Raw genomic sequence first — 14,325 nt, forward strand, 5'->3', positions numbered from 1 at the left:
TTCTAAAAAACTTAAGTGAAAAAAATAAAAGTAAATAAAATTATCATGCTATAAAATAGCTTCTGTTCCCTGCAAACGATCCCATTAAAAATATGAAATGTTCCACTTAATGGCAGAAACGAAACAAAAGGTAAGCAAGTATCTGTATTCATTTCAGTGCAAGTAATAGAGGGCGATCCTGTTAAAATGTCGGCGCCGCCCCGGCATGCAACGCGGCATGACGTCAGTTCGTATTCTCCAGAGCCGTTGAAAAAGAGTGCCGCAACTCTCATATTTATCTGGTATTCTCTATACTGAGCCAGCCTATGGAGCCAGCATTTGGACGTAAACCTGGAAGCGCTGGATGTAAACAACGCACGAGAATGACACAGAAGAGAAGATACTGTTGAATAAAGTGGGTTTTTTTTTTGGTTTTTGCACACAAAAAGTATTCTCGTTTCTTCATGACATTAAGGCTGAACCACTGCAGTCACATGACTGTTTTAATGATGTCTTTAGTACCTTTCTGTATGAGTGTCTTTCTTCTGCTGAACACAAAAGGAGATATTATGAAATATGTTGACTGAGTCTGAGAGTGAAAGAGTCGATGCAAACAACAGATGGCAGCAATGCTTTACTAAAGTTTCAGATCCAGTGTGAAGAAGAAGAAGAAGAAAAAGAAGAGGAAAAGGAAAAGAAAGCAGAAAGAAGAAGCAGAATCATGCGCCGCCCTCAGGATTTGGTCAGTCGGATGGGTGTGGCTCAGTATTAACAGAGAAATCAGATTTAGTTGGAATCTACAACAATATGAAGAACTATTCAAAAATCTCCGTGTTTTTATTAATAATCTGTGGTAAGTGTGTGATTTCTGTTGACTTTGAGCACTTAGCATTAGCTGTACTTCATTAGCATATCATGAAATTGTTCAAGTTCTCCACTTTTGCAATTGCTGTTTTGTTTACTTAAAGTTTTTTAAAGACACAGACTTTTTAAGCACATGTAACAGCACATTCAGTACAAACACCTTCATTCAAAGCAGCATTTTAAAATCTGACAGACAGTCGGAGCAGTTGTTCACTTGTTCACTCATTCTGTAACTGCTGTATAGAGCATGTCAGTTTAGTGACTATATCAGCAAGAGTCAACAACAACTGGAGAAACATCATATTCACACATGGAAATATGATCCTAAAATAAGTATTTCAATGTTTTAGAAAACAAAATAAAAACACTGAACCATGTTTCTCTGTCAAAATATCTATAATGTGTTTGTCTGTTAGCTCTTTTGTCTTGATTCTTGATGTGAGTTTAATCTCTGATTGATGTTTGTGTTTGTTCTGCAGTGTTTGGAGCTGATGGAGGTGAAGTGTCAGTGATGGAGGGAGATTCTGTTACTCTAGACACTGATTTTAGAGAGCGATTTGATCTAATAAAGTGGAAGTTTGGAGATTCATACTCAATCATTGCTGAATCTAATGGATATAAGATCTCATATCCTGATGAGAGATTCAGAGACAGACTGAAGCTGAATCATCAGACTGGATCTCTGACCATCAACAACATGAGAATCACAGACTCTGGAGATTATGAACTAAAGATCAAACAGTGGGACTTATTAAAGATATTCAGTGTTACTGTCCATGGTAAGAATACTTTTTCATTTGATAAATGTAGATATTTTCATTTGTTTTGTTTTAGGAATTAAACCAGATTCAATGTTCAACAAGCAAATATTCATTATTTATGGAGCCTTTCCTCATTTTTCAGAAGTAGTTTGGTAAACTTCTATAGTGGTGAATGGATAATATATTGCGTTCCCATTTGCTCCAATAGCAAAAGAACAAAATCTTGAGCTTCTGTGAAAGTTTTGATGACTTTCCAAAGAGGAAAAACACATTGAGAGCTTGATTATAAAGACTTTCTGTCACTCCATTTGAATCTAGGGCTGGGTAAAAAATATAGATTTCTCGATTTTAATGGATTCTCATTTTTACGAACTGATATTGTTTCTTAAATCCCAAGAATTGATTATTCTGTTTTCAGTTGATGAATGAGCAGAATATGTAGCTCCTCCCATCCAATAAATCACAATAATTTTTCTTACTTTTGATATGAAGCAAAGTCTCAGATTTCAAATGACGTCCATCTTATTAAAAATAAATACCATTTCGGCGCTGTTTAATGTGGCGTGACAGATCACTTTAGCACCTCAGTTAAAGAGAAGCATGTGATCATCCTCTCCTCCGCTTTAATACCAGTTACAGCGAAATAAACATGAATGAACATCTGAAGGTGTGTTAAAATATACAGTACAACTTACTGAAATATTACTGAAAACATGAACATTGGTAGATTAGATTTACAATGTTAATAATCATGATCACAGTCTGTTAAAAGCCTCCAACAGTTTTAGTTTCTCAATATCACAGTCCTGCTGTTCTCAAAATCATCTCAGCTGTGATTGGGCCGCAGGTGATCACATGACTGATATTCAGAGATTAATCTGTGTATAAATTCACACATCAAACAGGTCCAGATGATGATCGCTTGATTTCAGGCTCGTGTTCAGCTGTAGATCTATAACACATGAAAATAAACACATAAATTAAGAGAAAAATGAGCCAAAGAGAAACAGATGCTTTTATTTTAGTGAGTGAATCAATTCTGTTCTGTTGTTTATCATCCAAAATTAGTGATATAGAGTGAAATTAAACAAAAACAATCAGTTTCACTCATTTAAATATTTCCTATTTGAAAATATCTTTGTGTAAAACTGTATGTTAAATGAATAATTGTGAATATTCAGCAATATTATTGATCTGATTGTTTTCTCCAGAGCTGCTTTATAGATGAAATTAATGAAATTAATAATTGATGATCTTTACACAGTTATTGAACCGAACTAAGAATTCAGAATTCATCACAGTAAAGCTGCTTTTAATCATTTATATTGTATAAATCACTATAAAAATAAATTGATTTGACTAACATAAGATCATATCAGATCTCATATTACTTTGACTGTTCTGTATGTGAGTTTATCAGACGAGATTATGATCACAGTAATATCTGTACAGTAACATCAGCAGCAGTGTTTATGAGTTTAATCTCTGATTGATGTTTGTGTTTGTTCTGCAGTGTTTGGTGATGAGGAAGATGGAGTGAAGAGAGAGTCAGTGATGGAGGGAGATTCTGTTACTCCAGGCCCTCGTTTAAGAGAGAAATTTAATCGTATAAAGTGGAGGTTTGGAGTTTCAGGCTCAATCATTGCTGAAATTGATAGTAATGAGATCTCATATCCCCTCAATGACACTGAGAGATTCAGAGACAGACTGAAGATGAATCATCAGACTGGATCTCTGATCATCAAGAACATGAGAGTCACAGACTCTGGAGTTTATGAAATAGAGATCGATCAAGACTCTTGGGAGCCATATGAGAAACATGATGTTTTCATCTGTAGTGAGGACACTTTTTTACTTTTCAGAATAAATAGTTTTAAATGTGTTTTTGTTTTATAAATTAAACTGAATTAAACAGTTTTAAAGTGCAGCAAATACAGTTATAATGTGTTCATCAGTCTTACAGTGTTGTAGTTTCTCAATATCACAGTCATGCTGTTGTTCTGTATATAATCACAACTGTGATTGGGCCGCAGGTGATCACATGACTGATATTCAGAACAACTGAATTTTATACCACAGTACTATAAAAATGAACAGTGATTGACTTACATTTGATTTCACACACATTATGAGCAGATATTTTTAGTTTCATGCCACCAGTAGTTATAACTCCAAAACAAGTCAAAGCAGGATCAGTCGTTCTGTAGAATAAGGAAATGAAATTGAACATAGACAGGTTTATGATAAACGTTCCTGTGCTGTTATATGAAATAAGATCCTCGTGGCCAATCAGAGTAGTGACCAGACTTTATGATAGATATTCATTGATACTGTAAGTATTTTAAAGTAATGATTGTTTATCAGATGTCTGTGAAAACTAATGACTGTCTTTATCATTACAGGATTGTATCCATATCCAGAACTGTCTCCAGGTGAAGTAGCAGCAATAGCTGTTGTCATTCTGCTGGTGTTAGCTGGTGTTATCTATTGCTGTAAGATCTGTATACGACGAAGGCAAAACCGTGAGTATTACAGCTGATACAGCAAGAGAAAAATAATGAGCTAAAAAATGAAGATTGTACAAGCACTAAACATTTATTTTCAAAAGCAAGTGAATGTGATCAACAGGCACTCCATGTGTCGCATGCATCATCAAATAACTCAATTTTTACAGCCCAAGCAACAGCTTGAAAACTTTTTTCTCGGTACAGAGAGAAAAAGATGTCAGTTTAATCATGATTAATGTGGACTTAAAGTCTGAGTATATATAAAATAAGGGCTTTTTATATTACACACTTTTCAAATTAAAAACATTAAACTTTTTATGTGTTTCAGTGGTGAATGGGGCCCTGAATAAACAATCTTTTGAAAATGGCTTTCAAGTAAATGATACTGTTATCTATGGAAGCTTGCTTCTGCCACTGAAAGAAAAAAAGGTTATTTAAAGTTTTTTCTCACAGTTGTGAGTTTGTATCATGCAATTCTGACTTTATAACTCGCAATTGTGCTTTTTTCAAAGTTCTTTTTTCTTAAAGGATTAGTTCACTTTCAAATAAACTTTTCCTGATAATTTACTCTCCTCCATGTCATTCAAGATGTTCATGTCTTTTGTTCTTCAGTTGAAAAGAAATGAAGGATTTTTCTCCTTATAGTGGAACTTCCGTTTTTTTAGTTCCATTTTTTCCATAAGTAGAATAGGGAAGGCGTAGGACATACAGCGTAAGCTTTTTGAAGAATACGGAAAGCAGAAGCATGTGCAAGGCAATCATTTGTATTTATAAAACATATACAGTTGTGTTTTTTTTAGAAAATGAGCGATGGTTTCTCTAGATAAGACTCTTATTCCTCGTCTGGTATCGTTTAAAGCCCTTTGAAGCTGCACTGAAACATTTTGACCTTCAATTTTGACATTTTGACATTTTGACCTTCAACCGTTTGGAGGCCAGTGAAGTCCACTATATGGAGAAAAATCCTGGAATGTTTTCATCAAAAACCTTCATTTCTTTTCCACTGAAGAAAGAAAGACATGAACATCTTTAGTGACATGGAGGCGAGTAAATTATCAGGAAATTTTAATTTGAAAGTGAACTAATCCTTTAATTGAGGGATATAAACTAAGATATAATGTATGCAATATATATATATATATATATATATATATATATATATATATATATATATACAGTACAGTCCAAAAGTTTGGAACCACTAAGATTTTTAATGTTTTTAAAAGAAGTTTCGTCTGCTCACCAAGGCTACATTTATTTAATTAAAAATACAGTAAAAAACAGTAATATTGTGAAATATTATTACAATTTAAAATAACTGTGTACTATTTAAATATATTTGACAAAGTAATTTATTCCTGTGATGCAAAGCTGAATTTTCAGCATCGTTACTCCAGTCTTCAGTGTCACATGATCCTTCAGAAATCATTCTAATATGCTGATCTGCTGCTCAAGAAACATTTATGATTATTTCAATGTTGAAAACAGTTTTTTTTTTTTTTCAGGATTCCTTGATGAATAGAAAGTTCAAAAGAACAGCATTTATCTGAAATACAAAGCTTCTGTAGCATTATACACTACCGTTCAAAAGTTTGGGGTCAGTAAGAATTTTATTTTTTATTTTTTTGAAAGAAATTAAAGAAATGAATACTTTTATTCAGCAAGGATGCATTAAATCAATCAAAAGTGGCAGTAAAGACATTTATAATGTTACAAAAGATTAGATTTCAGATAAACACTGTTCTTTTGAACTTTCTATTCATCAAATAATCCTGAAAAAAATATTGTACACAAATATTTTGTACAATTGTACACATTAAATGTTTCTTGAGCAGCAGATCAGCATATTAGAATGATTTCTGAAGGATCATGTGACACTGAAGACTGGAGTAACGATGCTGAAAATTCAGCTTTGCATCACAGGAATAAATTACTTTGTCAAATATATTCAAATAGATAACAGTTATTTTAAATTGTAATAATATTTCACAATATTACTGTTTTTTACTGTATTTTTAATTAAATAAATGTAGCCTTGGTGAGCAGACGAAACTTCTTTTAAAAACATTAAAAATCTTAGTGGTTCCAAACTTTTGGACTGTACTGTATATATATATATATATATATATATATATAATGTAAGATATAAAGATATGAACAATTGCAAGACCTAATGTCAGAATTGCATGATAAAAGCTTATAATTCTGACTTTTTTTCTTGCATTTGTGAGTTTATATCACGCAATTCTGATATTTTTTCGTGCAATTCAGATTTTTTTTTCTTGAAATTGTGAGATATAAACTTGGAATTGTAAATAACTTGCAGTTATAAGGTCCAATTCTGAGGAAAAAGAGACTAATTCTGGGTTTATAAGACGCAGTTGTGACTTTATATCACGCAATTCTGACTTCAGAACTTGCAATTGTGAGAAAAAAGTCAAATGTGAGTTTAAATTATGCAATTGTGAGAAAAAAAAAGTCAGAATTGTGAGGTAAAAAGTCACAATTACCCTTTTTATTTTTATTTTTTTAGTGGCAGAAACAGGCTTCCGTAGTTATTCCATCCATGTAAATTACAAAAATGCACATTTTTGAAAACTTTCACATCATGTGCAGGTTTATTACCTGTTTATTCTAGATGTGTGTGTGACGCGAGAGCTCTGTAAAAGATTGTGTGCAGACACAGAGTTTCTTTACAAAATGATATCGCCATCTACTGGCCTGGCAGCACAATACTGCGACAAAACATCATTGTCATGTAAATGTACCGTTAGTTTGCTTTTTTTTATTTATTTTTTTTATATTTCTTTGGAATTTGCCATTTATGTCTACCAGAACTGTTGTTAAATGTATATTTATTTTATAAAAGTAATTCACATGATGAAAAGATTACTAGAAACAACAAGATTCACAAACTGTTTAGTTCTTCTATGTTGTTCATCTGCAAACTCACCATAATAATCTTTTAATTTCTCTGTTTCTGTGTGCTGCTGTGACAGGAGAATCTGTCACTGATGATGAAAAACAAAAAACCACAGATTCTGGAGATTATAAACTACAGATCGAACCCTGCAGCGAAGGTACAGACAATTTATAGCTCATCTAGATGTCTAATGAAGCTCAAACTAACACTGTTCTCTTTGAATATGCTGATATTTTTTATCACCCCTCCTTGATTTATAAGAACAGCATCAATTCTTCTAGACTATAACTGGACTATATATGACCTCCACATCTTCTCTATGATTGTCCCTGTATTTTCCTTTCAGGTTTCACAGGAAAAAATGCAAATGAATTGGAGACTTCAGAGATTCCGCTGTTGAGTAAAGAAGATCCGGAGAGAGCAAGAGTTCAGCCCACAACTTAGAGCATCATGAAAACATTTAGTTAATGGCGTTATGGAGACATGTGCTTTTTAAACTGTTTTAATAGGTTTAACGTTACATATCAGCTCTGAAAATACACTCATTTGATTAGAAACACTGGAGAGTGGAAATGTAAAGCATACTTCCTGTTACAAGTCAGGTCAAGTCACCTTTATTTATGCAGCTCCACACACAACAAACTGACAGCTTTCTATCAGAACCAGCATTAACTTCTGGAGCATAAGGTAAGCTATAGCCTAATATTAACCTAATTATAAAAAAATTAAAAAACATTGCAAATTTTTCACACATTTCTGGAAATTTACACTACATTTTAATCACAAAAATATACTGGTTAATAGATCAAGAATGTTATGGTGTGTATGATGATTGAACCTTTGATCTAGGCCTACATTAATTATTTTAACAATTATACTGAACAATAATGGAAAAGTATTATTGCACTTTTATATCAGAAATTGTAAATGTAACTAAATATCCTAATATCTTATGTGTTCTATGTGAATGTTTCAGCTTGATTTTGTGAATCAGTATTTTTGTATTTTTATATATTATTCCCTGATAAAAAAAAATACATTTCATATGATATCCCCTGATGAACATCTTTCTCTGTGTGATGTATCATATTTGTCCTGTAATGTTATGCATAAAAAGACCTGTTATTCTAATTAAATATTTTTAAACAGTATTTATGTTTCTGTATTGTTACATTTCGTTAAAATGATGACCCATTTGCCATGATTAATGTTTAGTTTATTAAAATTTGTTTTTGTTAATTTTTTTTAGTATAGAAAGAATGCCAAAAGTATGCAAAATTCAGAACTGTAGAATTTGAATCGTCAAAACGTTCAAACAAAGTTTTTAATTGTTTAATGCATTTATATATTTTGTTTAATTTCTCTATGTGCATTTCTACACTTTTTTTTAATTGTTTAATTTCCTCTTTTATTTTTTTTTACCTTATCTTAAAAAAATAAATAAAATCCTTGTCTTTTTCTTAACTTTATCTTTCACTTCACTGACTCTGAGAATGAAAAGGGTCGATGTAAACAGCAGATGGCAGTAATGCTTTACTCAAGTTTCAGATCCAGTGTGAAGAAGAAATATAATCTATAATATAATATAATCCTATACATGGTAATTCATATATATTTATACAAGATAAACATAAAATTACAACTTATATTTGCACAAAATCATGTGCGCATGAACTTGAACTAGTAACGCAGTCAGAATAGCTCCTTTTGTGTATGCGTTCTTCCTGTAACAACATGCTGAAACACAGCAACTAGAATTCACAATATTTTAATACAATAGTGTAGACAATTAAAATGTTATTACTATGACAGCCACAATCGTAGATAATGTTTTGTGTTGCTGTTTGAGCGCTCGTGCTGAAGCTAAAGATGACCATTAATACAATGAAGCGCTGCTGTGTTAGTTGCCATCTCGGACACAAATATGGCGGCGGGCATATCGGAAGTGACGTCTTTGAAACCCATGGAATGAAGAACCATTCAAAAATCTCCGTGTTTTTATTTATAATCTGTGGTAAGTGTGTGATTTCTGTTGACTTTCAGTTTCACTTTGAGCACTTAGCATTAGCTGTAGTTCATTAGCATTAGTTTTTAAAGACACAGACGCTTTTTAAGCACATGTAACAGTAAAAAAACACATTCATTCAAACCAGCATTTTAAAATCTGGCTAAATATCATATTCATAAATGAAAATAAGTATATCATAGCTTATAGTGTTTAGAAAACAAAATATAAAAATACTGAACCATGTTAATGTTAATGTTTTTGTCTGTTACCTATTTGTTGGGCTGTGATGGTATGGTATTTTTTTTCTTACTTTCTTATTCTGGACTTTATTGATTGCAAGAAAGATGAAGCTATTAGGACCATTTAAAAATGCGGTGTCTGTAAGTAGACACACATTTTTCCCCCAGCACTTCAAATGTTATTTTTAATGTGATGACTACAAACATTTGTTCATCCTTCTGAGATTGTCCTCATTGTAAAACCAAATGTTTAAAAATGTAGGAAATTCAACATTTGATAGAAAATACTTATTTAAAAATAAAAAAGACAATAATTACCACTTTAACCAGCAGGTGGCGGCAAAGTAGCATTTATTTGCGCATATATCAGCCATTTCCTCTAATCGTTTTTCACTTCGTTTTTGACTAAATATTACACATTATATAAAATAACTAGGTTTAAAAATACATTTTGTGTATTTTATGTATGAAATTTTATGTATGAAGTACTCAGAAAATCTCATGAAAAACAATAACTTTTCTTGTGAATGAATGACCTTTATAATCACAGCAGCTGTCAGTCAGTGCACATCAGTCAATACACATTTTATTCAATTAATCTAAACTAAAGTGCACAATAAATATTGATTTTTTTAAAGCTTTTTTTTTTCCACATAAAAGTGTTAAAACTGATAGTCGAATTGAATTTAGCCGAGGAGAAACACTGAGGTACAAACCCGATTCCAAGTTGGGACACTGTACAAATTGTGAATAAAAAAGGAATGCAATAATTTACAAATCTCATAAACTTATATTTTATTCACAATAGAATATAGATAACATATCAAATGTTGATAGTGAGACATTTTGAAATGTCATGCCAAATATTGGCTCATTTTGGATTTCATGAGAGCTACACATTCCAAAAAAGTTGGGACAGGTAGCAATAAGAGGCCGGAAAAGTTAAATGTACATATAAGGAACAGCTGGAGGACCAATTTGCAACTTATTAGGTCAATTGGCAACATGATTGGGTATAAAAAGAGCCTCTCAGAGTGGCAGTGTCTCTCAGAAGTCAAGATGGGCAGAGGATCACCAATTCCCCCAATGCTGCGGCCAAAAATAGTGGAGCAATATCAGAAAGAGAAAAATGGCAAAGAGTTTGAAGTTATCATCATCTACAGTGCATAATATCATCCAAAGATTCAGAGAATCTGGAACAATCTCTGTGCGTAAGGGTCAAGGCCAGAAAACCATACTGGATGCCCGTGATCTTCGGGCCCTTAGACGGCACTGCATCACATACAGGAATGCTACTGTAATGGAAATCACAACATGGGCTCAGGAATACTTCCAGAAAACATTGTCAGTGAACACAATCCACCGTGCCATTCGCCGGTGCCGGCTAAAACTCTATAGCTCAAAAAAGAAGCCATATCTAAACATGATCCAGGGCCAAGGCTCATTTAAAAGTGGAAAACTGTTCTGTGGTCAGACGAATCAAAATTTGAAGTTCTTTTTGGAAAACTGGGACGCCATGTCATCTGGACTAAAGAGGACAAGGACAACCCAAGTTGTTATCAGCGCTCAGTTCAGAAGCCTGCATCTCTGATGGTATGGGGTTGCATGAGTGCGTGTGGCATGGGCAGCTTACACATCTGGAAAGGCACCATCAATGCCGAAAGGTATATCCAAGTTCTAGAACAACATATGCTCCCATCCAGACGTCGTCTCTTTCAGGGAAGACCTTGTATTTTCCAACATGACAATGCCAGACCACATACTGCATCAATGACAACATCATGGCTGCGTAGAAGAAGGATCCGGGTACTGAAATGGCCAGCCTGAAAGCCAGATCTTTCACCCATAGAAAACATTTGGTGCATCATAAAGAGGAAGATGCGACAAAGAAGACCTGTTGAGCAACTAGAAGTCTGTATTAGACAAGAATGGGACAACATTCCTATTCCTAACTTGAGCAACTTGTCTCCTCAGTCCCCAGACGTTTGCAGACTGTTATAAAAAGAAGACGGGATGCCACACAGTGGTAAACATGGCCTTGTTCCAACTTTTTTGAGATGTGTTGATGCCATGAAATTTAAAATCAACTTATTTTTCCCTTAAAATTATACATTTTCTCAGTTTAAATATTTGATATGTCATCTACAGTGGGTACGGAAAGTATTCAGACCCCTTTAAATTTTTCACTCTTTGTTATATTGCAGCTATTTGCTAAAATCATTTAAGTTCATTTTTTTTCATTCTTTGCTCAGTATTTAGTAGAAGCACCCGTTTGATCTAATACAGCCATGAGTCTTTTTGGGAAAGATGCAACAAGTTTTTCACACCTGAATTTGGGGATCCTCTGCCATTCCTCCTTGCAGATCCTCTCCAGTTCTGTCAGGTTGGATGGTAAACGTTGGTGGACAGCCATTTTAAGGTCTCTCCAGAGATGCTCAATTGAGTTTAAGTCAGGGCCATTCAAGAACAGTCACGGAGTTGTTGTGAAGCCACTCCTTCGTTATTTTAGCTGTGTGCTTAGGGTCATTGTATTGTTGAAAGGTAAACCTTCGGCCCAGTCTGAGGTCCTAAGCACTCTGGAAAAGGTTTTCGTCCAGGATATCCCTGTACTTGACCTCATTCATCTTTCCCTCGATTGCAACGAGTCGTCCTGTCCCTGCAGCTGAAAAACACCCCCACAGCATGATGCTGCCACCACCATGCTTCACTGTTGGGACTGTATTGGACAGGTGATGAGCAGTGCCTGGTTTTCTCCACACATACCGCTTAGAATTAAGGCCAAAAATCTATCTTGGTCTCATCAGACCAGAGAATCTTATTTCTCACCATCTTGGAGTCCTTCATGCAGGCTTTCATGTGTCTTGCACTGAGGAGAGGCTTCCGTCGGGCCACTCTGCCATAAAGCCCCGACTGGTGGAGGGCTGCAGTGATGGTTGACTTTCTATAACTTTCTCCCATCTCCCGACTGCATCTCTGGAGCTCAGCCACAGTGATCTTTGGGTTCTTCTCTCTTACCAAGGCTATTCTCCCCTGATAGCTCAGTTTGGCCGGACGGCCAGCTCTAGGAAGGGTTCTGGTCATCCCAAACGTCTTCCATTTAAGGATTATGGAGGCCACTGTGCTCTTAGGAACCTTAAGTGCAGCAGAAATGTTTTTGTAACCTTGGTCAGATCTGTGCCTTGCCACAATTCTGTCTCTGAGCTCTTCAGGCAGTTCCTTTGACCTCATGATTCTCATTTGCTCTGACATGCACTGTGAGCTGTAAGGTCTTATATAGACAGGTGTGTGGCTTTCCTAATCAAGTCCAATCAGTATAATCAAACACAGCTGGACTCAAATGAAGGTTTAGAACCATCTCAAGGATGATCATAAGAAATGGACAGCACCTGAGTTAAAGGTCCCATTTTTTGTGGTTTTTTGAAGCTTTGATTGTGTTTATAGTGTGCAATATAACATGTGTTCATGTTTCGCGTGTAAAAAAACACAGTATTTTTCACATAATTTACTTGTCTGTATACCGCTGTTTCCACTGTCATAAAAACGGGCTGATGACTTCCTTGTTCTATGAAGTCCCTCCTTCAGAAATACGTAACGAGTTCTGATTGTGCCAGCGGTTCCTGTGTTGTGATTCGACAGCAGCTTAGCGAACCTTGCCCGGAAAGGTCACGCCTCTTACCATAACGTGGAGATGCGTGCGCTCAGTGTTATTGTAAACATGTCTTTAATTTTACCCTATCAATTTGAGCCGGAATCAGACCCGGTGATTGGACTGCGGGATGAAAATAACAGCGTTTCGACGACATGGCGACAAACACACTCTACAAACTCAACTCTTGTGTATTCCTGTGGGCAGAGGTTAGTCAAAAAACTGTTTTAGTGACGTCATTAAAGAAGGAAGTAGAGGGATGTAGTCCAAACTGGCCGTTCGATGTAGGCGACTTCTGTTAAATAAAATATCTCGCTTGGCATTGAACTTTGAGCTTTAAAATTTTACAGATTTTATTTATACTCTAACAACAACATTACACACTAACTAAAGTTTGAAACATGGGATCACGAAGAACGGGACCTTTAAATATATGAGTGTCACAGCAAAGGGTCTGAATACTTAGGACCATGTGATATTTCAGTTTTTCTTTTTTAATAAATCTACAAAAATATCAACAATTCTGTGTTTTTCTGTCAATATGGGGTTCTGTGTGTACATTAATGAGGAAAAAAAATGAACTTAAATGATTTTAGAAATTGGCTGCAATATAACAAAGAGTGAAAAATTTAAGGGGGTCTGAATACTTTCCGTACCCACTGTATGTTGTATTCTGAATAAAATATTGAAATTTGAAACTTCCACATCATTGCATTCTGTTTTTATTCACAATTTGTACAGTGTCCCAACTTTTTTGGAATTGGGTTTGTAAATAAGCTTTTGTATTTGAATATTTTTCATCAAGTCATGTGAAATTTGTTCATACTGTATTATCTATGGCAATAGATATTGTTGTTGTTTTTGTTTGAAAACAGTGTTGTATAAACAGACCCTTATTCATGGTAAATGCAAATTAAAGGATCTTTCACCCAAAAGAAAATTTTGTCATCATTACTGTTCTAAACTTGCATGGTTTCTTTCTTCTGTTGAACACAAAAGGAGAATTATGAAAAATGTTGGTAACCAAAAAGTTTCTCATCTACATTGACTGATTTTTTTTTCACACTATGGAAGTCAGTGGTGCCCAACATCTTATCAACATTCTTCAAAATATCTTCTTTTGTGTTCAATAGAAGAAAGAAACATCATGCGCTGTATGGTAGAAAAAATGAGAAACGTAGTTAGTTTGAGAAACACTGCTGTGGTTCACACATCTTATAAAACACATGATATTTCTGATTCTCGCTGCCCACTAAAATGACAAATCTCTTAGAGCCTAATAGAGTAGCAGGTATGAAATGTAACAGCAATAAATATCTCTGCGAGCAGCGTTCAAACACTTCAAGGTCTTTAAGCACATTATGTTTCAAAAAGAAAACTTTATCTTTACCTCGACTG

At 34.5% G+C, this 14,325-nt stretch overlaps 1 protein-coding gene across 1 annotated transcript; it reads left to right on the forward strand.

Moving 5' to 3' along the window:
• The first annotated feature begins 254 nt into the window (after window positions 1–254).
• On the forward strand, window positions 255–8,140 carry LOC125265829. Its single transcript, XM_048186344.1, has 7 exons — window positions 255–394; window positions 623–832; window positions 1,323–1,622; window positions 3,118–3,441; window positions 4,007–4,126; window positions 7,111–7,191; window positions 7,381–8,140. The coding sequence occupies exons 2-7, from the start codon at window positions 787–789 to the stop codon at window positions 7,476–7,478; spliced, it is 969 nt and encodes a 322-aa protein (XP_048042301.1). The 5' UTR covers window positions 255–394; window positions 623–786; the 3' UTR covers window positions 7,479–8,140.
• The last annotated feature ends 6,185 nt before the right edge of the window (window positions 8,141–14,325 follow it).

This window comes from Megalobrama amblycephala, linkage group LG1 (assembly GCF_018812025.1).
Source record: "Megalobrama amblycephala isolate DHTTF-2021 linkage group LG1, ASM1881202v1, whole genome shotgun sequence".
NCBI classification, from domain to species: Eukaryota; Metazoa; Chordata; class Actinopteri; order Cypriniformes; family Xenocyprididae; genus Megalobrama; species Megalobrama amblycephala.

Coding starts and splice junctions, on each gene's coding strand:
- LOC125265829 (XM_048186344.1), top strand. CDS start 787: ATGAAGAACTATTCAAAAATCTCCGTGTTTTTATTAATAATCTGTG. Junction 1,623..3,117: donor ATTCAGTGTTACTGTCCATG/GTAAGAATACTT, acceptor TTTGTTCTGCAG/TGTTTGGTGATGAGGAAGAT. Junction 7,192..7,380: donor GATCGAACCCTGCAGCGAAG/GTACAGACAATT, acceptor TTTTCCTTTCAG/GTTTCACAGGAAAAAATGCA.